The sequence below is a fragment of the Pristis pectinata genome, chromosome 1 (genome assembly GCF_009764475.1).
Source record: "Pristis pectinata isolate sPriPec2 chromosome 1, sPriPec2.1.pri, whole genome shotgun sequence".
Lineage (NCBI taxonomy): Eukaryota > Metazoa > Chordata > Chondrichthyes > Rhinopristiformes > Pristidae > Pristis > Pristis pectinata.
In genome coordinates this window covers 139,524,303-139,551,352 of record NC_067405.1, presented here as the reverse complement: position 1 = coordinate 139,551,352, position 27,050 = coordinate 139,524,303, and the positions used below count along the sequence as shown (strand labels likewise).

The 27,050-nt window shown below is 43.8% G+C and overlaps 1 protein-coding gene across 2 annotated transcripts in view; it reads right to left on the bottom strand.

The window, feature by feature from the left end:
* Positions 1 to 27,050, bottom strand: part of adck1 (aarF domain containing kinase 1) — a 567,777-nt gene that overhangs the window by 118,598 nt on the left and 422,129 nt on the right. For both annotated transcript variants that reach the window (XM_052017675.1, XM_052017684.1), the window contains exon 9: positions 24,253 to 24,450. In XM_052017675.1, coding sequence (XP_051873635.1) covers positions 24,253 to 24,450 — 198 coding nt within the window. The remainder of the gene's footprint in view (positions 1 to 24,252; positions 24,451 to 27,050) is intronic.

Genomic DNA, 27,050 nt, shown 5'->3' with positions numbered 1-27,050 from the left:
ACTGGTCATAGACTTCAAATCAGAGGAACATCCTTCTACCACTACCCTCTGCCTCCTACCACCAAGCCAATGTGAAATCATTTAGCTAGCTCGCCCCAGATCCTTAACCTTCTGGACGAGCCTAGCATGCGGGACCTTGTCAAATGCAAGGTATTAATTGAGAAGCCCGTCTGTCCTCTCAGATAGCCATGAAATAATCCATGGCTCTGCAAGAAATACCAATGGGACAGATTACCTAATCATGATCACACAGATGTTTGTGGGGCCTTGATGTGGACAAACTGGGCACCGTGCACGCTTGCATAACTGCACTGTCCACCACACACTGCAGAACAACACCTTCCAATGAGTAAACAGGAGTTTCAGCAGAGGGGATCCACAGGCTTGATTCATTGTTTATTGAGAGAAATAGTTCTTCATTCATTAGGTATAAAGGTTAATTATAGAGGGGGACTTCAATCACATTATTCTTCCTTGTTGTTTGTGCAGTTTAGGATGGATTGTAACCTGACAGCAGTGTTAATATTTATACAGCTCTGTAAACATCAAAATGTATGAAGGGATTGTATTTACATAATCAGCCTGGAGAAACGAAACTCTTGGCTTCAAAAATGCCATTGCGCTTCTTTGCACATTGGATTTCCATTTATTCACTATGATGCTAGGGTTGAGCTGGAGGCAAACAGGACTTGCATTTACATAGCACCTTTAATATAGTAAAACATTCCGAGGTGAATAATATCAGACAAGATGTAATTAACCCCAAGATAAAGGAGATGTTGAGGCAGGTGTTAAAATGCTCAGTTGGGGCAGGGGGAGGGGAGGTAGGCTATCAGGAGCTGTTTAAAGGAAGGAAAGGTAGAGAGATAGTGATCTTTGGGACAGTGGATTTCAGAGTTAGGGGCTCAGGTAGGGGAACAATGAAATCAGTGGTGTGCAAGTGGTGAGAATTGGGGAAGGGCAGAGACCATGGAGGGTACAGCGTTGGAGAGGATTAATTTGATAAATTGTTTTATGATTGTCGCATGTACCAGGGTACGTTGAAAAACTTTGCTTTGTTTGCCATCCATACAGATCATTTCATTACACAGTGCATTGAGGTAGTACAAGGGAAAACATAACAGAATGCAGAATAAAATGCTACAGTTACAGAGAAAGTGCAGTGCAGGCAGACAATAAGATGCAAGGTAGATTGTGAGGTCAAGAGTCCATCTTATCATACTAGGGAACCATTCAATAGTCTTGTAACAGCAGGATAGAAGCTGTCCTTGAGCCTGGTGGTACGTGTTTTCAGGCTTTTATATCTTCTGCCTGATGGGAGGGGGTAGAAGAGAGAATGTCAGGGATGGGTAGGGTCTTTATGTTGGCTGCTTTACCGAGGCAGCGAGAAGTGTAGACAAGAGTCCGTGGAGGGGAAGCTGGTATCCGTGATGTGCTGAGCTGTGTCCTCATCTCTTGGCAGTTTCTTGCAGTGTTGGGCAGAACAGTTGCCACACCAAGCCATAATGCATCCAGATAGGATGCTTTCTGTGGTGCATCGATAAAAATTGCTGAGTGTCAAAGAGGACATGCCAAATTTCTTTAGCCTACTGAGGAAGTAGAGGCACTGGTGAGCTTTTTTGACCATGGCGTCTATGTAGTTGGACCAGGATAGGCTACTGGTGATGTTCACTCCGAGGAACTTAAAGCTCTCAACCCTCTCAACCTCAGCACAGTTGATGTAGACAGGACCATGTGCACTGCCCCCTAACCTGAAGTCAATGACCAGCTCTTTTGTTTTGCTGACATTGAGGGAAAGGTTGTTGTCATGACACCATTCCACTATGCCCTCTATCTCCTTTCTGTACTCCAACTTCTTGTTACTTGAAATACGGCCCACGACAGTGGTATCACCTGCAAACTTGTAGATGGAGTTAGAGCAGAATCTGGTCACACAATCGTGAGTGTATAGGGAGTGAAGTAGAGGGCTGAGGACACAGCCTCGAGGAGCACCAGTGTTGAGAATAATCGTGCCGGAGGGGTTGCTGTCTATCCTCACTGATTGTGTTTTGTTGGTCAGGAAGTCAAGGATCCAGTTGCAAAGGGAGGCGTTGAGTCCCAGCTCTCAGGGTTTGGAGATGGGTTTGCTTGGAATTCTAGTATTGAAGGCGGAGCTGTAGTCAATAAACAATCATCTTAATGTAGGTGTCTTTACTATCCAGATGCTCCAGAGATGAGCATGGGAGAGGAGACACTATGGAGGGATCTTGAAAAGATGTGAATTTTTTAAAATTGAGTTGAGCACAGGTTGATGGGATTTAATCTGAGTTAAGATACAAGCATGAGAATTTTGGATGGCCCAGACTTCTAGAGAAAGTGAAGTGGGAGCCCAACCAGCCATTCATTGGAAAAGTGAAGTCTGGAGGTAACACAGGCACGTTGAGACATTCAACAGCAATCTGGTGCAGCAACACATAAAGTCTTTACATAATGGCTCTCCGGCTGAATGGTGATTTGATTTGGTGTGGCATGACCAAGTGGGGAGGCAACAACTTGTCACTCCCATGCTATGATGTCAATGCACAACTCACCATTACTGCCAAGAACTGGTGTGACTTTTCTTGAAGTAATGTTACAGACTACTACCCTTGACAACAGAGGTCAGCTACTGAAAACTTGGACTGCCTCATTCTTCAGACTGACACATTGCAATTACATGTGGGAATGAGATCACCTACTGTATGTTTTAAGCAACATTTTTGCACTTAATAGTAGGAGCCAGCAGAATCCTTGTACCCTTGACCTTGACAAAAGACAGTGATCTATGCAGAAAATCTAATCCCCTGAGTGCACAGTGGTGACACTTCTTTTAGGTCAGTGACACACTGAACTGTGTTTCCAGACATGAGTCATTCTGTGTCTGCGGTTTGTCATATTTCCTCAGAAATTCCCACTGATATTGCCAAAAGTTTCATCAGACAGATTAAATCTGTGCACTCTGAAGATTTCTAAAGCTTGGGTTTGTACAATACATTTCATAATGTCCCAAAGCACTTCACAGTACTAAAGTACTTGAAGTGTAAAATGGGTATGGTGCAGTAAAATGGTGCACAGTAAGCTCCCATAAACAGATATGTGACAACGAGAGACTCTGCTGATAGTGGCTGAAGATAGATTTTGGTCAGAACACAAGGGATAACTCCCCAAATATGAATTCTCCTGCAGCATCAGTGCAGGACGTACATTCGAGGGAGTAGACAGTTCAGTGTTTCATCTGAAGGATGGTACCTTGGAGACTTTGAGTCATTCTCCACAGAGCCGACCTTCAAGCCCACCAGGTCCACACCAACCAACAGGCACCCATCTGCACTATCCCATCTTTCCTCTCATATCCCAGTCAACTGACCAAGTGACACTCTCCCCCCCCCCCCCAATTCTACTGCCACCCACACCAGGGGGAATTAACAGTGGCCAATTAACCTACCAACCCACACATCTGTGCAATGTGGACCATCAATTACCCATTTACACTGATTCTACATTAAGCCCATTTTTATTCTCCACACATTCTCATCAACTCCCCTCTGATTCTACCACTCAGCTACACTAGGGACAATTTACAGCCAATTAACCTACTGACTTGCATGTCTTTGGGATGTGGGAGGAAACTGGAGCACACGGGGAAACCCACGCGGTCACAGGGAGAATATGAAAAATCCATACAGACAACACCAGAGGTCAGGATTAAGCCCAGATCACTGGAGCTGTGAGGCAGCAGAGATAACCGCAGGACTATAGTGCATCGCTCCTTCAGTACCCCCAATGGTGCATTGCTCCCTCAGTATAATAGCGAAGTAGCAGACGAATTTATTCTGCTAGAAACCATCAGGCCCAAATGAGGCATTAGCTGCAGCTCAGATGATGTAATCCTTGCTTCTGAGACAGAAGATTCTGGGTTCAAGTCCTACTTCAACTATAATCAGTTAAAAAGCAGGTTATTTGTCCATTATCACACTTCTGCTCGTGGGATCTCCCTGTGCACAAATCTCCTGCTGTGTTTTCTACATCACAACAGAGACCAGATTTCACAGGCAGCAGAGCAGTCCAGGAGCTCTGAAAGAATTGTGTTCGAGAAATGAAAGTCTGTTTTTCTCAATATGCACCTCCACACGTGGTATTTAATGGCATTTGGCTATGGACAAACTATAACACACTTGCTAGTTTTACCACAGATAGCTCCCTGCAATGAGCACTTTTTAATAGTTAATGGTTGCTATTCAACTTCTCAAACACAGAAATTGAACAATCTGAACATTTGGGATCTCACTCCTTCAGTTGTTGTCAGAGACTTTAAAATTGTCAGAATTGATATTTTTTCTTACTTTTCAATCAATTTCTCCTTTGATCCAGAATTTCTGTTCACTCTCCTTTTTCTACCTGATCTGACTCTAATTCACCACCTTCTTAGCCCTTCTTCCTTTCACAGTTTTTAATCTTATTTGATTATTGACTCTCTTATTCAACATGGGTCTGCGTGCCCTGATGTCTTCACCATGTCAATGAGTCATGGTGCCAAAGTAATGGAGAGCTGAAGAGTGCCTTGCCTCACCATACCACCTCTAATGAGCTTAGTTAGTTAATTAATTTGGTTTATTGTCATATACACCAGGATGCAATGAAATTCCTTGTTTGTTTGTTGGTGATCACTGGGGTGATCACCAATGTTGAAGACTAATATACTCAGCCACACTTAGATTTCACACTGTTCACAATGATAAGGCCTTGCCAGACCACAGAGCATGCTCCAGCACCAGATTACTGGAAGGCTGTAATAGCACTGGAGGGAGTACAGAGAGACTCATGTTACCACTGCGGTGATGTAGTGTTACTGAATTAGCAGCCAGAATGGGCCGAACGCTATGACGCTAATTTAAATTGCACATCTCCCTGTAGGTGGTCCATATCCTTCTATTCCCTGTCCATTCATGTGTCTGTCTAATTGCCTCTTAAATGCTGTTGTTTCTGCTTCCACCACCACCCCTGGCAGCAAGTTCCAGGCACTGACCACTCTCTGTGTAAAAAATTTGCATGACACATCGCCTTAAAACTATCTCCCTTTCACCTTAAAGCTATGCCCTCCAGTACTTGACATTTCCATCTTGGGAAAAAAGATTCTAACTATCTGACTGTCCAGATGAAGGGTCTCAACCCGAAATGTCAATTGTCCATTTCCCCCCACAGATACTGCCTGACCCACTGAGTTTCTCCAGCAGTTTGCTTGTTGCTCCAGATTCCAACAGTCTCCTGTGTCTCTATTTCTCTGAATCTCTACCCTGTCAATGCCTCTTATAATTTTATATATTTCGATCAGGTCGCCCCGCAGCCTCTGATGCTCCTGAGAAAGCAATCCAATTTTGTCCAACCTCTCATTATACCTCATTCTCTCTAATCCAGGCAGCATCCTGGTGAACCTCTTCTGAACCTTCCCAAAGCCTCCACATCCTTCCTGTAACGTGGTCACCCTAGAGGGGTGGAAAGTTACGAGAGGCCCATTCGCAGTGAGCACGAAGAACCTCCTTCCTTTGGCAGGAAGATTTAGATTTAAACTAATTTGTAGAAGGGTTAAAAGGGAAGATGAGGACTGGGATTGTGGTGGGGCATCTGAAACTGCCTGAAAGGCTGGTGGAGACAGAGATCCTCCTCACCTGTAAAAACTGCCTTAACCTGCAAGGCTATGGATAAAGAGCTGGGGTGTGGGATTGGTTTAAGTGGCTCCTTCTTTGCCTGGCATTGGGCCAAATGCCCTCTTCCTGTGCCATAAATGCCTAAGATTTGATGACAAACCCAAGGAGTCTTGGGTTGATGGTTAAAGATGAAGGTACATAGCACAGGGACAATGCCAGAGATTAACCAAGTAAAAACACAGCCTGGATAAAATCCAAGACCATGTTGTCTCAAGAGCCGCATGAGACATATGGTTGAAAGCCTTACAAAAATCAATGACAGCAGATGTAAGTGGATTTCCCTCGAGCTGTGTGTCCCTCAGTTTTGTGTAAAGTCACACTTGTCATAGGAACAGAATCCAATGTTTTCTTCTACATTACTCTGAAGGCCCCCAAAGCAGTCAATATACGTTCCGTGACAAGCTTCAGAGTAACTTTATTGCTACTGATGTAGACAAGACCCTTTGGTAGATTCAGACTTCCGGGATCTTCCTCCTTCCTGACGGAAATACAGAATAATAGATTGACCTTAAATCTGTCTGCTTTTTAAAGTGGTGCTGAGTGTTTAAACCTGTTTAATTTCAATGCCTACATCTCTGTTAAATTAGTCAACAAATGAGGCACTCTTACAAATCCACTCATCCTCAGGATCAGTGCTATGAGCTTCCTTTATGGGAATTGTCTCACATGGCCCTGTATCTCCTCATGGTCATAGAACAGTACAGCATGGAAACAGGCCATTCAGCCCACTACCGCCATGCCGACCAGTGGGCACCCATCCATATTGGCATATTGTGTGAGCTAGGGTGTAACAACGTTATTGACCGTTTTGGCACATGTTCATATGGCCTCTCCAGAGGTGGGTGGAGTTAAATCTTGAGAAGGGGAGATGATATGAAACACCAAGTTGCTTTATATAGTATGTGAAAACACTTATGACCAATTTTACCTAATTCGAACAGTATCACTTATCTTTATACGACGATATAAAATAAGGAATGTGACACCTGACCTCACATCATTGGGTTGCGTTATCTAACGTAAATAATGTCATTATGGCACAGGATGATTGCTTTTGACAGCACGGAAGCAGACCAATGAAAGGATTGATAGGGCAGACACAGTGATAATGCTCCCCCTGGCTGGGATGTGTAAAACCAGGGACCATGGTCTCAAAATAAGGGTCAGTCATTCAGGAAAGAAAACAATTCTTCATATGGTGAATCTTTGAAATTCTCTACCCAAGAGACCTGTGGAGCTGAGTCGCTGAGTATGTTCAACACAGAGATTGGATTTCTAAGGGATTGAGGGGAATGGAGTTTGGAAAGAAAAGGGAGGCTGAGGTAAAATATCAATGTCTTAATCAATTTCAGACAAGGCGTGAGAGGCTCCTCTTTCTACCATTTCTTGTGTTCTTATTCAGGTCACTGAGTCCCCGTTGGTGTGTAGGCTTCCTCCATCTATTCTACTTCTTCTTACCCCAGCAACAAACAGTAGCATTGTGGTTAAATTACTGGACCATCAGCCAGAGTTCCAGAAACAAATCAGAATGATGGTCCCCTAGTACAATAAGATGGACTCTTGACCTCACAATGTACCTCGCTATGGCCTTGCACCTTATTGTCTGCCTGCACTGCACTTTCTCTGTAGCTGTTACACTTTATTCTGAATTCCGTTATTGTTTTTCCCTTGTACTACCTCAATGTAATGAAATGATCTGTATGGATGGCATGTGAAACTGTTCCTCTGTACATGTGACAGTAATAAACCAATTCAATTAATTCCCACCATGACAGGAGAGAATTCAAATTCAAGTAATTAAATAGATTTGGAGTTAAAAGAAAAGCTGATCTCAGTAATAATAACCATAAAACTACCAGATTGTCATAAAAACACTTTTGGTTCACTAATAGGGCATAGAGAGATACAGCACAGAAACAGGCCTTTCAGCCCATCGAGTCCATGCGAACCATCAACCATCCATTTTCCACTAATCCTAACCTAACCCATTTTATTCGCCCACATTCCCATCATCGCTCCCCAGATTTTACCACTCACCTCCACAATAGGGGACTCAACTCTCATGCTTTTGGAAAGTGAGAGGAAACGGGAGCACCTGGATGAAACTCAAATAGTCACAGGGGAACAGCACTGGATGTCAAGATCAAACCTGGGTTACTGGAGCTGTGAGACAGCACCTCTACTAGCTGTGCCACTGTAGTTTAGGAAATTGTTTCCTTAGGAAATAATACGTCACCCTTATCAAGTCTGGCCAATAAGTGACTTCAGACGAACCAGCACAGTTGACTCTTTACTCAGTTCAGGGGTTGCAAGGAATGGACAATCGATGCTGACATTATCAGTAATTCTGTGAATGCATATATTTTAAAAACCCCCTCTGAAATATTTATTCAGCTTCCCTTTCAAAGTTATTGATGTTATTCATCTCAAACATTCCATGTGGTGCCAAGATACATATTCTAAACATTCTCTGATTAAATAACTTTCTCTTGAATTCATGGATATTTTAGTGCTTATTTTACAACCCCTAGTTTTGGACTAAATGGAGACATTGTCTCAGCATCTAGATTAACAAATTTCTTCATAACTGAGGTCATTCCTCTGCTATTCCTTTTTTGGAGAATAGAATCCACTTTTTTCTCATGATTTTAACTCCTCAATTCTGGTCTGATCTTTGCAAATCTTGTTTCCACACACCTGTGCTCTTATGGGAACATGGAGGCCAGAACTGCACGCTGTACTCTGAGTGTGATCTGACCAAGGCTCTATGTAAGTTTAACTTTTCAATTGTCTTCATCTGGGTGGATTTGTCTTGAGTATCTCAGAAAATGTTGCCAGTTTACATGTAAAAAAGTTCGAACTTCTGCAAAAAGTGCCAGTAGTTCTGTGCAAGAAAACCGTCAAGGTATTGGGACTTGCACATAAGCGTGAGTGAACATACAGAAGTCCAGAACCTTCCTACAGCTGAGCACTGCTGTCATATCAAACAAACACTGGTGCCAGACTCTTTGTGGTTAGACCCAGCACAGGTTCAGAGGCTCCATTCCTTTCAATGGAGATGAATGGCTGTGAGAGAGGCAGGAAAATGTTAGGCAATTTATAGTTCTTTCATTTGAGTTAATTAGAATATATTTAATCATTTTGAACTTTCACTGGTGTTTTTGTATTTTTATTCATTTTCAATTTGAATGTTCATGAACGCCATATTCAAGCTGTTTGATTGTTTTGACAAATGGTTCATCCTACAATAAGACCATAATGCTTGTCCTATGACCACCTTTGTCACATTAATGGCCCAGTGATCCATTTTGTTCAAATGGAAAGATCCAATGCCTCCCACCACTTTTCAGTGGTTTTCTCAAACTATAGCATGTTTAAACTTATAAAAAATTAGGAGTGGTACTGTTGATCCTTCGCTTAAATTTGAGGAAGTTTGGAGTCCATTTATTCAATATTTCCATACGATATAAGTTGACCTTTTTCAGATCCCTTTCAATAACCCTTGAATGCAGAGGAGCGGAGTTGACGACATAGTAATGTTTTTTTTCTTTTTAATTGAAGAAATATCAGTCCAGTTTTTTTTGAAGTTTTTGTTTTTTTTCTTGGTTTATTATCAATATTTTTTTTGATTTGGGGGTTCTTTCATATAATTAAATTTCATTTCTTTTCAATCTTTCCTTTTGTATTTGTTCACTTAAGAGAACGGGAGGTCTAGATTACTTTTTATTTACTCCTTGTGATTATATATATTAACTGTTATGATTGCTATCCTGATCTCTTAGCACCATATGTATAATTACTAATGTTATATATATTATTTTGTACTAATTTGAAAATTAATAAAAAGATTGAAAAAGAAAGAAAGACCACAAGATATAGGGGCAGAATTAGGCCATTTGGCTCATTGGGTCTGCTCCACTGTTCAATCGTGGCTGTTTGTTTTTCAAACCCATTTTGTCACCTTCTCCCCATAACCTTAACCCCCTTGCCAATCAAGAACCTAACTATCTCTGCCTTAAGCACACAGGCACAGTAGTGTAGTGGTTAGCACAACGTTATTACATCGCCAGCGACCTGGGTTCAATTCCAGCTGCTGTCTGTAAGGAGTTTGTACGTTCTCCCCATGATTGCGTTGGTTTCCTCTGGGTGTTCCAGTTTCCTCCCACATTCCAAAGACGTACAGGTTAGGAAGTTGTGGGCATGCTATGTTGGTGCCGGAGTGTGGCGACACTTGCGAGCTGCCCCCAGAACACTCTACGCAAAAGATGCATTTCATTGTGTGTTTCGATGTATACATGACTAATAAAGAAATCTCATCTACAATGATTTGGCCTCCACAGCCCTCTGAATTCCACAGATTCACCACCCTCTAGCTGAAGAAATTCCTCCTCCCCTCAGTTTTAAAAGGACAACCCTTTATTCTGAGGCTGTGCCCTGGGATGCTAAACTCTCCTACTAATCCTCTCCATATCCACTCTATCCAGGCCTTTCAATGAGTTCTCCCCCTCATTCTTCTGAACCCTATTGTGTACAGGCCCAGAGCCATCAAACGCCCTTTCATTCCCAGGATCCTACACCCTACATCCATGGCCGAACTGGCTACCCAAACATTTCTGTAGAATTGATGAATGGAAGGCTTTATTAAGGAAATCTACACCAGGTTCAGAGGGTAAACCAGTGGGAAACACGGTCAGTTCATCACTCTGAGGAAACTCCTGCATAGAAGGTAGTGTGAGTCTTCAGTCCCCCTTGTGACTCAGGGCATGAGTTTGGCTGGGGAGCACTTGAAGGTCAATCACCCATACCAGAGGGAAGCCTTGGCCAACTCAAGTCCTGGCCTTCACTTCCATCTCCCAGCCAGTCCTCCTGTCCAGTTCCTGCGATCCAGTGGTCAACCACTGGCTGGGAGCAAGTATGTAGTCCCTGAAGGCAGGCAGAGGTCATTGCATTCAAGGAGACGGACGGGATGGGGGTGAGGAGATGACCCTGAACTTCAGCAAGCAGCACATTCCTCACCTGTAGTTTCCCTGCTGATGCTCTTACGGGACAAAAAAAGCACAGCCACTGCCTGAATCTGCCCTGAGGCATTGTGAGGCAGTGATTTTTAAAGACATTCATGAGACCCTCAAAGTGCCCTAACCGCACCCATGAAGATGTCACGGGGCATGTGTTTCAACCTGCCCCCCCACCTCAGCCAATATGCCCCATTCTTCCTCTATCATTGGACTCAGGGTGGGCGGGAGGTTTGGAAGTGTTGGCATTGGTTGATTATTGTCACATGTACTGAGATACAGTGAAAAGCTTTTGTTTTCGTGCCATCCAGACAGATCGTAGCATACGTAAGTACATTGAGGTAGTATAAAGAAAACAGAATGCAGAATGAAGTGTTGCAGTTACAGATAAAATGCAGTGCAGGTAGTCAAATAAAGTGCAAGGGCCACGACGATGTAGGTTCAAGAGTTCGAGAGTTCACCCTTCAGGGTATGAAAGGTCTGTTCAAGAATCTGACAACACTAGATTAGAAACTGTCCTTGAGCCTGGTGGTACATGCTCTCAGGCTTTTGTATCTTCTGCCCGATGGGAAAGGGGAGAAGGAGGGAAATGACCCAGGTGGGAGGGGTCCTTGGCTGCTTTCCCGAGGCAGCAGGAAGTGTAGACAAGAGTCCATGGAGGGGAGACTGGTTTGCGTGGTGGACTAGGGTGCATTCACAACTCCTTGCAGTTTCCTGCGGTCTTAGGCAAAGCAATTGCCTTACCAAGCTGTGATGCATCCAGTGGGAGCGGGGATGGGAGAATTCTTTCAACCTTAGCAGTTCCAAATAATAATTTGAGATGGTGGTGCCTGGCTTCAGGGGTTGATTGAGAGCCCAGTCCAGTTCTCACTACTGACCTCAGTCAAACTGAATCCAATTATGGCTGTGGTACTAAGGCAGTGCTGTACTGTCAGTGGTTAGGATAAGACATTACACTAAGGACCCTTCTGCTCTCTCAAATGAAAGTGAAAAATCACAGGGTAGTAGATCAAGGAAGGCCAGGGGAGCTCTCCCCTGTGGCCTGGCCAATATTGATTCGTCAATCAACACCACCAGAGAAATGGTTATCACTTTGCTACACCTGGGAGCTTGCTGTGCACAAATCAGCTGTCACGCTTCCTGCATTAGAACTGTGACCATGCTTGAAGATTACTTCATTCGCCGTAAAGCACTTCGGGAATATTTTGAGGTAAAAAAAAGTTTATCTTCCTTTATTTTGAGCACAGAGAAATAAATTCAAAATGCATCTCCAAACCAAACAATGCAACAGCTTTGGTTTCAAACTGGAATTGCAGAAACAGTGTTATACTGGGTGAATTTACTTCAGTTTTATTTAAACTGTTCTCAGATTGTTTGTACTTCTTCTAATCTAGTGTACTGCATTCAGGGACTCACAATGTGCCCAAATGCAGATTGGGTGACCACTTTGCAGAACCTCTCTGATCAGTCAGCAAGGGTAGCGTTTAAATACATTTTTATCAAAAACTCAAGGGAACCGGGATACAACTATTTAACTCAGCCTGGGGCTTTTGCTTTGTGGTTTAAGTTCAATGCTCGACTGATTTTGAAGCTGAAAATAAAGATTATATTTTCATCATATTAAGGCTTCATTAACAAGTCGATGATGTTGGCCATCTCTACGGTACTGCAAATGACTGATAATCTGAGTTATTTTTTCATAAAAGCAGAAAATGCTGGAAGTAATCAGATGGTCAGGCAGCATTTGTGGTGAGACAAGTAGAGTCCTCATTTTAGCCTTTAAATCACTGTATTCTGGTTCCCTCAGGCTTTGATAGAACTGTATTTAAATGTCGCTGTTTATTGATACCTGTGTGATCATGTTTAGTTCAGTCACTTTCCTTCCCCCTAACTTTATAATGCTCTGATAGACTCCCTGGTTATTAACCATCTGGCAATGGCTCACAGGTTGCACTCCTCTGAGTCAGAAGGCTATATTTTGGAGGATACTTCAGGACTTGAATGGTTAATCCAGTCTTGCAGTGTAGTAGTGGCAGAGTGTGGCATTGTTGGGGCTGATGCCTTTTGGATAAGACACCAGCTTCTCCCCCTTGTCATGTCTCAACATTCACAGTCCTGTAATCCTTCTTCCAGACTAACCTTTCTCTTTAGTCGTTATCCCTTAGCTCCATGTCCACAAATGGCTCCAAACCGAAATTCTCTTACCCTCTGTGTCCTTTTCATCCTTCAATGGCCTTCCTCCATCCTATCTGTTCCCTCCTCCGACTGAATACCTTTCTCAAACTCTCCATTGCTATGATTCCACCCACTGTGGATTAAACTCTTCCATGACCTTCCTTCATTACAGGTTAAGACATCAACTGTCTTGAATATATCCTCCAAAATTCCCTCACTAAACTCTCCCCCTCCTATGCATATAACTCTAGTAATCAAGTTTTTGGTCACCTCTTCCTTCTTCAATAGGTTTTTTACCAGCGGGGAAATAAGTAACCAAGAACATAGCCTTTTACAGGCCATTCAATTCAATTGGTCTATGATGGAGTTAAGATTCCACCTGAGGCTCCCTCCAGCCAACTCCGTCTCAGTCCATCAAGTGATCCCATTCTCTCCCATGTGGTTCTCTCGCTCCCCCTCTCTGCTACTCACTCAAATGCTCTGTGTGAGGCTCCAGATACTGACCGTTCTGATCTGAAATCCCTATCGGATACATCTATGACTATCTCGTATCTGTGGTCCTAGTTTTGGACTTGCTCACAAGTGGAAACATCCCAAGCACAGAGCTGGAAGTCCTCGTGGCTCCTGGACTATGAATCACACCCAGGGTTCAAACCCACCATCCTACATGTCCATCTGCAGCCAAGAAGAGTGAAGACTTTCATGAATCCCACTGAGTCCTCGGCAGTGGTAGAAGTGCCCAGAGCTGAACTGCTAGAGCCACAGGCCAGGGATTTTTCCAGGCCGCATTGTCCAGGCTGAGAGCAGACTTCATCTACATCGAGAAAGCAAAATACTGCTGGTGTTGGAAATCAGAGATATTGGAAGAACGCAGGAAAACCGACGACATTCATGGAGATACAAACGGATGTGAAGATTGTGAAAGATCAGCGACCTGGAACATGAACTCTGATGGTCTCTGCACAGAGTCTCTCCACTGCTTTCTCCCTGTTGTGCAATTGGAGCATTTTCTATTTAACTGCATCACATTCAGTTAGAAAGTGTTAAGGTGAGCTGGGTAAAGCTCAGCTTCGGGGTAGTAGATGAGCACAAGTATCACCAGTCAAGAGTTGGAACCTTCAAGGCTCTGTTGGTTCCTATGGTTATGTGAAATATTGCAGAATGCCCAGATTCAACTCATTTCGCAATGCTCCAAGAAAACTGGGTCCAGTCCAGATGAAGGGTCTCAACACGAAACGCCAACTGTCCATTTCCATAGGTGCTGCCCAACCCGCTGAGTTCCTCTATCTTCTTGTATGTTGCTCCAGATTCCAGCATCTGCAGTCTCTTGGGTCACCAAGAAAATTTAACCATTTTTGCTCCTAGACAGACTGAACGAATGCACCAGGAATTTGGATGAATATGAGTCAGTGGGCTCTTTGGAGAGAAGGAGGATGAGAGGTGACTTGATAGTCTACAAGATGATAAGAGGCATAGATCGAGCGGACAGTCAGAGAGTTTTTCCCAGGGTGACAATGGCTAACACGAGGGGGAATAATGTTAAGGTGATTGGAGGAAGGTATAAGGGGGATGTCAGAGGTAAGTTTTTTTTACACAGAAAATAGTAGGTGCATGGAATGCACTGCTGGCAGAATTATGGGGGCAGATACATTCGGGACATTTAAGAGACTCTTAGATAACCACATGAATGATAGAGAAATGGAGGGCTATGTGGGGGGGGAAGGGTTAGATAGATATTAGAGCAGGATAAAATGTCGGCATAACGTCATGGGCCAAAGGGCCTGTACTGTGTTGTAATGTTCTATGTTCTATAGAAAGCACCTATAACATTCACCAACCAATAGCCTCATCATCAATGCATTTTTAGGGTTTTGCCAGAACCCTTTGGCCCCAGACTGTAACACAGGCTTGGTCCAAACATGGATCAATGAGCTTAATTCCAGAGGTGAGGTGAGACTGACTGCCCTTGACAAATGGGACATCAAGGACTCCTGGTAAAACGTAAGGCAGAGGATTTCAAGAGGAAGACACTTGAATACTTGGAACCATATGTCACCCAAGGAAGTTGGTTATGGTTGTTGAAGGTCAATTAATCCAGGCCCGGGACAATGCTGCAAGAGTTGTTGCCAGCCCTGACTATCTTCAGCTGCTTCATCAAATGACCTAAGGTCAGAAGTGAGAACACCACGATGAAACTGGAGCACTGGAGCAGGAGTAGACTACCAGGTCCTTCAAGACTGCCTTTCCATTCATGTCTGATCTATGCTGGCCTCAGCAGTGCCCACAATTCCTCAGTCTTTCAAATATTTACCTATCTCCAACTTAGAGACATTCGGACAATGTTCAATTCCATTTGCAACTCCTTTGCAAATGAGGCAGTGCAGACTGTATGCAGCAAGACTTAGATAAAATTCAAGCATCGCCTGATAAGTGGCAAATTACATTCATGCCACATGGTGGTAATTCTAACCATTTACCCTTGGCATTCAATGGCATTAACGTTACTGAGTTCCTCACCATTAGTATCCTGAGGGACACCATTGACGACAAACTCAACTGGACCAGCCCCATAAATACTGTGACTACAAGAGCAGGTCAGAGGCCAGGTATCCTGCAACAAGTGACTCACCCCCTGACGTACCAAGGCCATTCCATCATCTCCAAGGTACAAATCAAGAGCATGGTGGAATCCCCTCCTCCTGCCTGGATGAGGGCAATTCCAACACCACTTGAAAAAGTTGGCTCACCATCACCTTCTCAAGGGCCGTGAGAGTTGGGCAGTAAATGCTGGCCTTCCGGGGGACAGCCAGATCCCAAAAAAGGAACATTAAAAAAGTTATAAAGTGCTAGCAAACAAAATTTGGCACAAAGCCATAAATGGAGATATTACAACAGGGAACCAAAAGCTTGATCTGATAAGTGGGTTTTAAGAGGTGTCTTAAGGAGCGACGCAGAGAGGTGGGGAGATTTGGAGGCTGGACTTGATGATGGTAGCTGCTTACCAACAGACATGAGGAGAGACTTAAGGGAGCTAGGGCTTTACTCTTTGGAGAGAAGGAGGATGAGAGGAGACATGATAGAGGTGTACAAAATATAAAGAGGAATAAATAGAGTGGACAGCCAGCGCCTCTTTTCCGGGGCACCAATGCTCAATACAAGAGGGCATGGCTTTAAACTAATGGGTGGGAAGTTCAAGGGAGATATCAGAGGGAGGTTTTTCACCCAGAGAGTGGTTGGGGCATGGAATGTGCTGCCTGAGGTGGTGGTGGAGGCAGGTACATTGGTCAAATTCGAGAGATTGCTAGATAAGCATATGGAGGAACGTAAAATAGAGGGATAAGTGAGAGGAAGGTGTTAGATAGTCTTAGGCGAGGTTTAAAGGTCGGCACAACATTGTGGGCCGAAGGGCTTGCATTGTGCTGTGCTGTTCTATGGTTCTACGGTTCTATGACTTCATCCTCTTGAGTGTCAAAGTGCCTCACCGAATTCCCTACAGGCCTCTACTGCCAGCATCTGAGCACTTACCCAATGTTCAAGATAATGAAAACAATAGAAAAATTGTCTATAAAAGCTGCCTTCTGCAGTTTAGTGAATGGAACATTGCACAGTACATAAAAGAGGCTGGTACTTCTACAGAGGGATGTGCAAGACAAAAGAGATCCTTGATGCATTTTCCACTTTGAAATGGCTCCTGACTCTTAGTAAGGTGCTATACTTCTGTCTTTTTTGAAGAGCATTTTATTACCATTTCAAGATCATCTTCAATAAGCAAAAGGCATCAGTGAGCTGATAAAAGATGCTGCTTCCGCATTAATGCCCTTCCCTTGTTGGAGTGGACCCTGCTCCAGACATGCTCTGTTTATCAGCAAGGAGCTGTACTCCATCAGATGGAGCATCCTCAGACAGCAATAACAGTTCTAATCATGTCCTCTACATTTGAAAAATGCCTAAAGTCTTCTTAATTTAAAATTGAGAAATCAACCCAGCCATTTCATGCTGCTGTTGCATTCAGAACTGCAGCCTGCACCTGGCAAAGTGAAACGTCTCTCATCACTTGCAATTAAAATCTGTTTGACCTCAGGTGGATTTTATGCTGAGGAATTTCACCTATTGGCTTTAACGGGGCAGATCCGCATTGATGGAGTGAGATATGAACACAATAATGTGCAGAGCTTCATTGTGCAAGTTACATTGGAGGCTTATTTTCATAAACTCTATGCCCCAGCCTGGTTTCCAACCAGTCCTACCCAGGTTAAACCCACAGGTTTAGAGGTTGGACAAACTTGGGTTATTTTGTCTGGAGTTTCGGAGGCTGAGGGGGGACCTGATAGAAGTTTATAAAATTATGAGAGGCACAGATAGGGTAGACAGTCAAAGTCTTTTCCCTAAGGTAGAAATGTCAAATATTAGAGGTCATGCATTTAAGGTGAGAGAGGGAAAGTTTAAAAGAGATGTGCGGGGCAAGTTTTTTTTACACAGAGACTGGTAGGTGCCGGGAACAGGCTGCCAGGAGTAGTGGTGGAAGCAGATACGATAGTGGCATTTAAGGGGATTTTAGACAGACACATGAATATGCAGGGAATGGAGGGATATGGATCATCTGTAGGCAGAAGGGATTTAGTTTAATTTGCCATTGTGTTTGACACAGACATTGTGTTTGCCAAAGGCCCTGTTCCTGTGCTGTCCTGTTCTGTGTTTGATGTTCTATAATCCAGTAGATGTCAATTCTAAATAAACTCCTGCTTCCTCTGTGCACTGACTTTGGTCGACACCAGGCTACTAACTGTGAGCTCAGTCAAATGCCCCACCATACCTCTAATTGAAAGGCTGACACAAGTGTCCCCGACTTACATGGAGTGAAAGACTACAAAGTGAAGCCGAAAGCTCAAAGTTATACTGTTGCAGTCTCACAGACACCCAGCTGGTTTAGCTGTGCATCAATATGCCAGAGCTTCTGTTGACCAGTGAGTTGCTCAGGCTCAATAGCTGTATGACGTCGAGAGCACACTGTTTGTTCCAGCAAGCTTCCAGGTCCATTCACCAGACAGGAGACCAGCCCCAGCTGATTAGTGAGCCCCTGCATGGCACCATTCCAATTGTGTGGTCAGCTCCACCCTGAAATGTTGACGACAGCCAGTGAGGTCCTGTCCCTGGCTCATACAGTCCGTGGCTCAGGTGAAAGTCTTAAAGTCCCAGTGTTACCCACCTTTTTTTTTGCTTGATTTTTAAGCACATTCATTTAATTTATTTTGTTTGCAAAATATACAGGTTACAGGTCCTGCCCAGATTATGAAGCCTGATTTATGTACTGCCCGTACACACAAACAAGTGTTTGGGAGACCGGCGCATAGGTTCGCCGCCTGCTGTGGAGCTGCAGGCATCTTCTGCCGGGTGGGAACTCGGCTCGTGACTGGGTTTCTGACCTGTGAACTCTCCGGGTGACGAACCCCTGTCGTAACCTGGGGGAGGCCCGCAATGTGCAATGTCATGGTTGCTCTTATGAACAGTTATTAGTCTTTACGTTTCAACGACCATCGTAATTGCTGAAACTTGAAGGCATGTGTGGAAGAGAGTTACATAGAAATTATGTGCATAATATCAATCTTAGCCACTTGTAGCGGTGTGGATGCCAGAGATGACTGACGGGGGAAATGACTCAATCATTGCTTCGTCATTATATGCAGCCAGTTTTTAAAAGGACTGATAAAACACAAAGAAAGAGAACAGCAGTCCTTTCTGTGATTTTTGGACCTATTTTTACCAGCTTATCAATCCCAATAAAGAGGATCTGGGTTGCCTTGGGTTGGACCCTGTAGAATCACAAAATGAGGCAGCACAGAAAGAGGCCACTCAGCCCATTATCCTGGTGCTGGTTCTCTGAAAGAACCACGCAGTTTGTCCCATTGCCCTGTATTCCTTCATGACCCTACAAATTTCCCCCCTTCCAGCATATATCCAACTTCCTTCAGAAAGTTACTATTGAATACTACAGGATCCGAGGAGGTGTTCCCATTTACACTTTCCCTAAACCAACCTTTTTGTTTCTTTACATCCCATTATAGATTTTTAGAGATCAAGGAAATCAAGGGAGATGGGAGTCGGTCCAGAAAAGTGACACTGAGGTAAAAGATCCACTGTGATCTCACTGAATGATGGGAAATGCAACACTGGAACAAATATCATGCTGCAGCTTCCATCCCTTTCATAAATGATAATTGGTTTATTATTGTCACATGTACCAAGACACAGCGAAGTGTTTGCGTGCATTCCAGTCAGATCATTCCATATAAAAGTACATCGAGATAATGCAAAAAGGAAAAACAGAATGCATAGCATAGTGCTACAGTTATAGAGAAAGTGCAGCGTAGGCAGACAAATAAGGTGCAAGGGCCACGATGAGGTAGATTGAGAGATCAAGAGTTCATGTTGGCGCCAGAAGCGTGGCGACACTTGCGGGCTGCCCCCAGAACACTCTACGCAAAAGATGCATTTCACTGTGTGTTTCAATGTACATGTGACTAATAAAGATATCTCATCTCTCTTATATCCTAAGAGATATCTCATCTCATCTCATCTCACCTCTTAGGATATAAGAGGTCCGTTTAAGAGACTGATAACAGCGGAATAGAAGCTGCCCTTCAGAATCAGAATCAGATTTATTATCACTGACTTAGATGACGTGAAATATGTTGTTTTGCAGAAGTACAGTGCAAAGACATAAAATTACACTAAATTACAAAAATAAATATGTAGTGCAAAACAAAAAGGAATAACGAGGTAGTGTTCATGGACCCTTGAAGCTGGTGGTACGTGTTCTCAAGCTTTTGTATCTGCTGCCTGAGATGTTCATTACTACCCTCAATGTGCCTTTTGCCACCCAGTCTCTTTCACCGTCCACCCTGGGTCACAGATCTTCCTTTCTGTTCTCTCCCCTTCCTCCTTTCTCTTCAAAATAAAACTTGTTTAACTTTCCCCAGTTCTCATCGGCCTGAAATGTTAGTTCTGTCTCCCTCTCCACAGATGCTGCCTGAGCTGCTGAGTACTTGCATTACCTTGCTGGTTAAATTTCAGACTTGCAGCAGTTGTGGTAACGTGCTTTTGTTTAACAACTCTACCCATACTGACTCTACCTCTTTTATGCAGAGGTTGATAGATGCCGAGCTTCTGACTCCAGCACACCACGTAGTCCATATTTCTCTCTCTGCCAACAAAGGGTTACTTCTTTTATTGCTATTGATGTTTTAATGAACTCACAATGCGCTGCTTTGCTGCAGATAACTCTGTCCAATGCAAAATCAATTTATGAAGAAGAAAACAGGCCAGTCACCACAATGCTCAGTGCAGACTCCTGAAGTGGTCAGAAAGTCAATGGAGAGCTAAAACTCTCATCCAGTTGCAGTGTGTCTGTCTGTCTGGGAAGGCTCCACCAGCAGGCTGATTTATTGAGAAAACTCATTCTTGCAGAAAAGGTCCCTGAAGGAGGTTGTGTTCCCAACACTTCAGGACATAATGTTCCTTAGGCAGTGCTTATCAATCAGAAAGAAATGCCACAGACCCAGAGATACACATGCCTCATCATTTAATAACCTCAAACCTGAAACAGCAAAAGGCCATTGAGATCCATGAGCCAATGCTCTTGGCAGAGAGATTTTATTTATTCATTTTCAGGAGTCACAGACATCTACTGCTGTCCCGGCTGCCCTTGAGAAGGTGGTGGTGAGCCACTTTCTTGAACCACTGCAGTCCTCTGGGAAGGGTACTCCCACTGTTCTGCTGGGAAGGGATGTCCAGGATTAGACCCAGTGACAATGAAGGAACGGCGATGGACTTCCAAGTCAGGATGATGCATGACTTTCAGGGGAACACGAGTGTGCTAGTGTTCCCATTTGCCTGCTGCCCTTGAGCTTTATGGGGTCAGAGGCCATGGGTTTGGAAGATGCTATCAGAGTAAACTAAACAAGTAACTGCAGTACATTTTGTAGGTGGTACAGCCACAGTGCACTGGTGTGTAGGGTGGTACATGGAGTACCAATCAAGCCAGCTGCTTTGTCCTGTGTTGGTCAAGGTGCATTCATCCAGGCCAGTGAAAAGAATTCCATCACACACTTTACTCCTGTCAACGGGTGTCAGGGTCAGGATCAGGTTACCTATCCTCTGGCTTGTTCTTGGAGCCACAGTACTTAGGGGGCTGTTCCAGCGTAGCTTCAGATGAGTGGAGACTGCGAAGGGTCTTGGAGACCACAGCAGTGGCAATGCTGTTGAATGTCAAGGAGAGATGGTTTGGACACTATCTTGTCGGAAATAGTCATTGCCTGGTACTTCTTGTAGCACAAATATTACTTACCATTTATCAGCCCATGCCTGAATGATGTCTAGGTCTTGCTGCACGTGGGTGTGCATTGCTTCATTTGTTTACGAGTTGTGAATGGAATTGAACATTGGACAATCATCGGTGAACTTCCCCGCCTGACCATATGATAGGAGGAAGGTCATAGATGGTGGGGACTCGGAGTCTGCCCCGAGGAACTCCTGCAATGATGTTTGCAGGCTGAGATGACTGATGTCCAACAAATACAGCCATTTTCCTTTGTGCATGGTTTGCCTCCAACCGCTGGATACCCATTGACTTCAGTCTTACCAGGATTCCTCGGCGCCACACTTGGTCAAATGTTGCCTTGATGTCAAAGGTAGTCACTTTCACCTCATCTCTGAAATTCAGCTCTTTGATTCATGTCTGTGATGAGGTCTGGAGCCAAGTGGTCCTGGTGAAACCCAAATGGTCATTGGTGAGTAGGTTATATGGTAAGTGCTACTTGACAGCACTGTTGACATGGCTTCCATCACTTTACTGATGATTGAGAGTAGACTGATTGGGTAGCAATTAGCTGGGTTGGATTTTTATGAACAGGATGCACCTGGGCCATTTTCCAAATTGTCGGGCAAGGGCCAGTGTTGTAAATACACTGCAACAGCTTGGCTGGAGGCACAGCCTGTTCTGCAGTGCAGGTCTTCAGCATTACCCTAAGCTTTGTTGTTTCTGGTGCTCTCATTTGTTTCTTGATATCATGTGGATTGAACTGAATTGGTTTGCAACAGACTTCTGTGTTGGTCGGGATCTCAGGAGGAAGCAGAGATGGATCATCCACTTGGCACTTCTGGCTAAATGTGGTTGCAAGTGTTTCAGCCTTGTCTTTAGTGCTTGTATGCTGATCCCACCATCATTGGCAATAGGGATGTTCTTGGATTAGTATAAATGGTCAGCATGGACTTAGTGAGCGAAAGGGCCTGTTTCTGTGCTGTGTGACTCTATGACTCAGTGTATCATAATCAGCCTCTGAAACTCAGTCTATTGATTTCAATTCCATTAGTAGCGTACAATGCTCAGCCTTTTCTATAGTAAACATCAGAAACACAGGGCAATTCTACACCCCTAAGCACAGGATAAGACCAGTCACCAGTGACTCTGGGATACCAAAAATCAGCTACATGATAAATGTGACCAAATTACTACCAAAGCTATTCTCTTAGATCTGGTTCACCTTCACAGTCATGGGCCTGGATGCTCTGATCAGTGGCAAATCAATGGAGCTAACTAGTGATTCCAAAAGCAGGAGGCTCACAAAGTTGTCTTTCTGATATGATTGGAATGTATTAGATACTGAAGGGTCTTGATTGGGTAGATGTGGAGAGGATGTTCCCTCTTGTAAGAGAACCTAAAGCAAGGATGACTGTTTAAGGATAAGGGGTTATCCATTTAAGACAACAATAAGGCAAAATATTTTTCTCAGAGGTTCATGAGTCTTTAGAACTCACTCCCTCAAAGACCAGTGGAAGCAATGTCTTTCAAAAAATTTGAGGGAGAGGTAGATAGATTCTTGATAAATAAGGCTTGCTACAGTTCGATGGGAATGCAGAGTTGAGGTTACAGTCAGATCAGTCATGATCTTATTAAATGGCAGACCAGGCCTGAGGGGCCAAGTGGTCTACACCTGCTCCTAATTCACACATACATAGAAAAATTGCTGCAAGATGTCAGTCAAGGGAATCTCTGGCCTCCAACCCATCTCATGCAATCCCATCTGATCATTAGCCTGTAAGAAGTTCTTACGAGCAGATCCATTTGCCACTGTTAATGTAGTACAGAAATTGAATGAAATGGCTGTTGCTACTTTTGACCAGTCTCACTTCATCCCATAACTCTTATCCATTTCACCATAAGATAACACACACAGATGTGGGACTTTCTTTACCTTAATGCCCCAGTTAGGGGTAATATGTGGATCAATTTAGGAGAAGGAAAACAGAAAAAAATTGTTCAATGTGCTTTGGGATAAGAATCTCACCCAGAATAAAGCTGAAATCCATTTGCTAAGCCACTCACACTGGTCAGGCAGCATTACACGGCTGAAGCAAGCTCGATATTCACAACGCTACAGTCAATGTCAGCTATCCAAGAGGCAGAAGTTTGCACAATATCAGTGACATCGCCATGGCAACCACAGTAAATACAGGCGGATGGATCCGTAGCACTGCATGATAATGGCAGGTTCTGAGTGGAGGCCGGTTTGTGAGTAGGCAAGACTTCTGAGTTTTGAGGAGTGTTTGAGATTTACAACCAGCATGAAAGCTGCAGCCAACACACAGCCATCGACGGAAAGGCACTTCGTCTTCTCACCTCATTCCAAGTTATAATTCTGCTAAGCGCACATCACAACTGGATTAAAAGAAAGACTTGCGTTCCTACCACACCCTTCATGATCCTTAGACCACTCTTCGTACTTCGCAGCTGATGAAGTCCTTTTGAGCAGGGCAGCCAAATTGTGTGTGGCAAGGGCCCCAACATCAGCAGGAGCCCAAGACCCCGCTCTCTCAAGGGCCATTAGGGATGGGCAATAATTACTGGCCTTGCTAGCCAGAAATCCCAACAAAAATGAACTAAAAATAATGCACTGTTACATTGACAGATGATCTGTTCTAGGGATAGTGGCTGAGGCAGCAATGCAACCAGGACACCAGGGCTAATGCCCTCTGCACACTTTTGAAAGAGTTTCATTCGATACTTTGGCAGGCAGGGGGCTCAGTTTAGTATCTCAACCAAGCAGCAGTCCCACTGTCAACGCAGCGCTCCCTCTGTACTGCAATGGAGCATCAGCTTAGATGTTTGTCCTCCATCGCTGCTGTGGGATTTAATCTACAGCCTTCTGACTTGTTGACCATATACGCAAAGCAACAATTCAGAATTTCCAGTGTTAATAGAGCAAAGGATTTACTTAAAATCAAGCAGATCTACATCGTTGAAACCTTGTTAAATGCCAATCATAAACTTTCTAAGCAGTGCTTACCTCATTTTTGCTGACTGGTATTTGGTCAATTCCTTTGGTTATGGATGCCCAGGATCTGGCAGTTATCATGCAAGCAAAGAGTGGATACAGATCCCCAGCTCCCAGCCGCCGGCTGTACATCTCAGTGCCCTTCATGTCAGTTTTAATCAGAGAGTGCCACAGACGGCAGTAGTTGAGACGGAACTCCTCCGTCAGGGTCTGAACGAAAGCAAGAGTAAAAAGAAAGTTCAGAGAACATTTATAACTGAGCATCAGTTCATCTACAAAAATGTACAGAACTTTGCCAATTAATAGCTGACTTTGCTTTATGCATATAATAGGCTTTCAAACCTTTACATAGAATTTACAGCCAGAAAAAGCCCATTTGGCCCAACTGATTCACTCCAGTTGCAATAATCTGCTCGAGTTTCCTCTCACCACTTTATCTAATCATAGCTCCCTCATCATTTCCATTTTTTTCTTTCTGCTCTACCTACTCTGGAAGCTTTTACCTAAAATGTATCTGTGTCATTTGCCCAAATCACTCTAGTGAGTCCCTTGTTCTAACCACTCCCCAGGCAATGCTCAATTCATTATCAGATCCAAGAGTGACTATGCTATATTGATGGACCCTATTTCTGGATTCCCCTCCAGATGAAAGCATCCTCACTATGGCAATGAACCTTAAATGTTCCTGTCTAACGTCAAATAAATCTGTTCAGCGGCATTGATTTCAAAGATGCATGCTGTTCCAGACCAGTCCCCAACTCATGGTTTCCAATATTAAATGTAAAAGCTGCTGCTGACATAACTGATGATATCATCATCATTTTGTTATTATGTTTGCTGAAGTCAATGCGGTTAGTGTAACGCTATTACAGCGCCAGCAACCCGGGTTCAATTCCGGCCGCTGTCTGTAAGGAGTTTGTACGTTCTCCCCGTGTCTGAGTGGGTTTCCTCTGGATGCTCCGGTTTCCTCCCACATTCCAAAGACGTACGGGTTAGGAAGTCATGGGCATGCTATGTTGGCGCCGAAAGCGTGGCGACACTTGAGGGCTGCCCCCAGCACACTCTACGCAAAAGATGCATTTCACTGTGTGTTTCGATGTACATGTGACTAATAAAGATATCTTATCAACCAAGCTCTCCACCACTGGGGCTACCCTTTGCCTTACGTTGGGGTATGTTGTCAAGAGATTTGAAACCCTGATCAGTGAACAACTTCTTGTATTCTGTGATTACCAAGAGGGAGAAAGCAGATTACTTTTAGTTTTTCTTGGCCCGTAATCTGCATAATAAATCCAGAAGGAAAGTTACAGATTCCTTCGAAGGTTGTGTTGGAAAATGCACCATTTGGTGTGGTACTGTTCCACACAGAACACGAACATTCCACTTGTATCCTGAACTGGCTGATCTCAGTGAGAATTATGGTGCCATTGACCTCACACAGCCCCAGGGAAGGAAGGGAGAGAAATTCAATCAGGGTCCTATTCATGATGATAATTCTATGAGCTCTGCGACTGAGTTTATGCCTGTGAGGGTTAACCTTAACTTAATGGGTAAGACATCAGCTCTGAGTCATAAGATTGTGTGTCTCAGTTGCCACTCCAGTGCAGGACTGAGTGAGTGCTGCTCTGTTGGAGTGACCAGCTCTGTGAGTCATCCTTTGCTTAATGGATGTCGTTAAGGATTTGCAGGTTGCAAAGTGCTTATAAGCTCCAGGTTCCATTTCTGAATAAACATAATGAAATTGCTGCCAGTTTTAATCTCGTATCGATATCCAAGCACTTAGCGGTTGATGGATACACTGTGACAGACTTAGAACTTTTCACACAGATTGTCTGCAATATATATTTCAATCAGAAACTCCTCAGACATACCATCATACATGCACTCTGTTTGAATGCAAATACCTGCCGGACATAACTTCTGTAGCAATCTTGTTCTATAACTGTGACAGCACAGACCACATTACAAACCAACCTGTGCAATGATGCTCATTAAACTACATACTCTATGACAGCAGGAATCCAAGGACTGTTTCATGACAATCTCATTTACCCTGAAGATAAATTTCTTTACAATGGCTGCCTTAGCCTTTCATGAAACAATGCCAGTGAACAGCTCCTTGGCGCTTGATGTCAACCTTGTCTCAGTGGGTGGCTGGATCAGAAGGTCATGGGCTCAAGTCTCACTCCAGACATGATCTCTCCTTACACCTTAGTCTTAGAAAGGGATGTTAAGCCAAGATCCTGTTCTCCTGGACTCAAAATATCCTGCAGCATCATTTGAAAAACACCTCCTGCATTTTATCTGGATGTTGGCCAAGATTCATTCATCAGCTAATAAAATAAAATTAATATCTGCAAGGCAATACTAGTAAATAGTCACCTCAAACCTTATGGAGAACATTCAAGGGTCCAGACAGAGATATTACTGAACATTAACTGCTGTCTAGCTGCTTTGGTTCCAGTGCTAAGTTGCTATCTTCGTCTTTCGTAAGTTCATTGCTGGTAATAGTGGCCATATTGCTGGCACAGTTGTTCGACAATCCCTATTGAAGCTCATGCCCAGAAATTAGTGTCTGACGATCACTTCCAAATGCAATGGGCAAACTTGACTTTGGAGATCGAATTTGCTCACAGATCTAATTTCCTTGGGGCACGGGACTAGTGGAATAAAGTTTTGGCACAGACTAGAAGGGCCAAATGGCCTGTTTTCCGTGCTGCAGTGTTCTATGGTTCTATGATGGGAGCGTCGCCGGCAAGGCCTACATTTAGTGTCCACTCCTCATTAACCCCTGAACTGAGTGGCTTGCA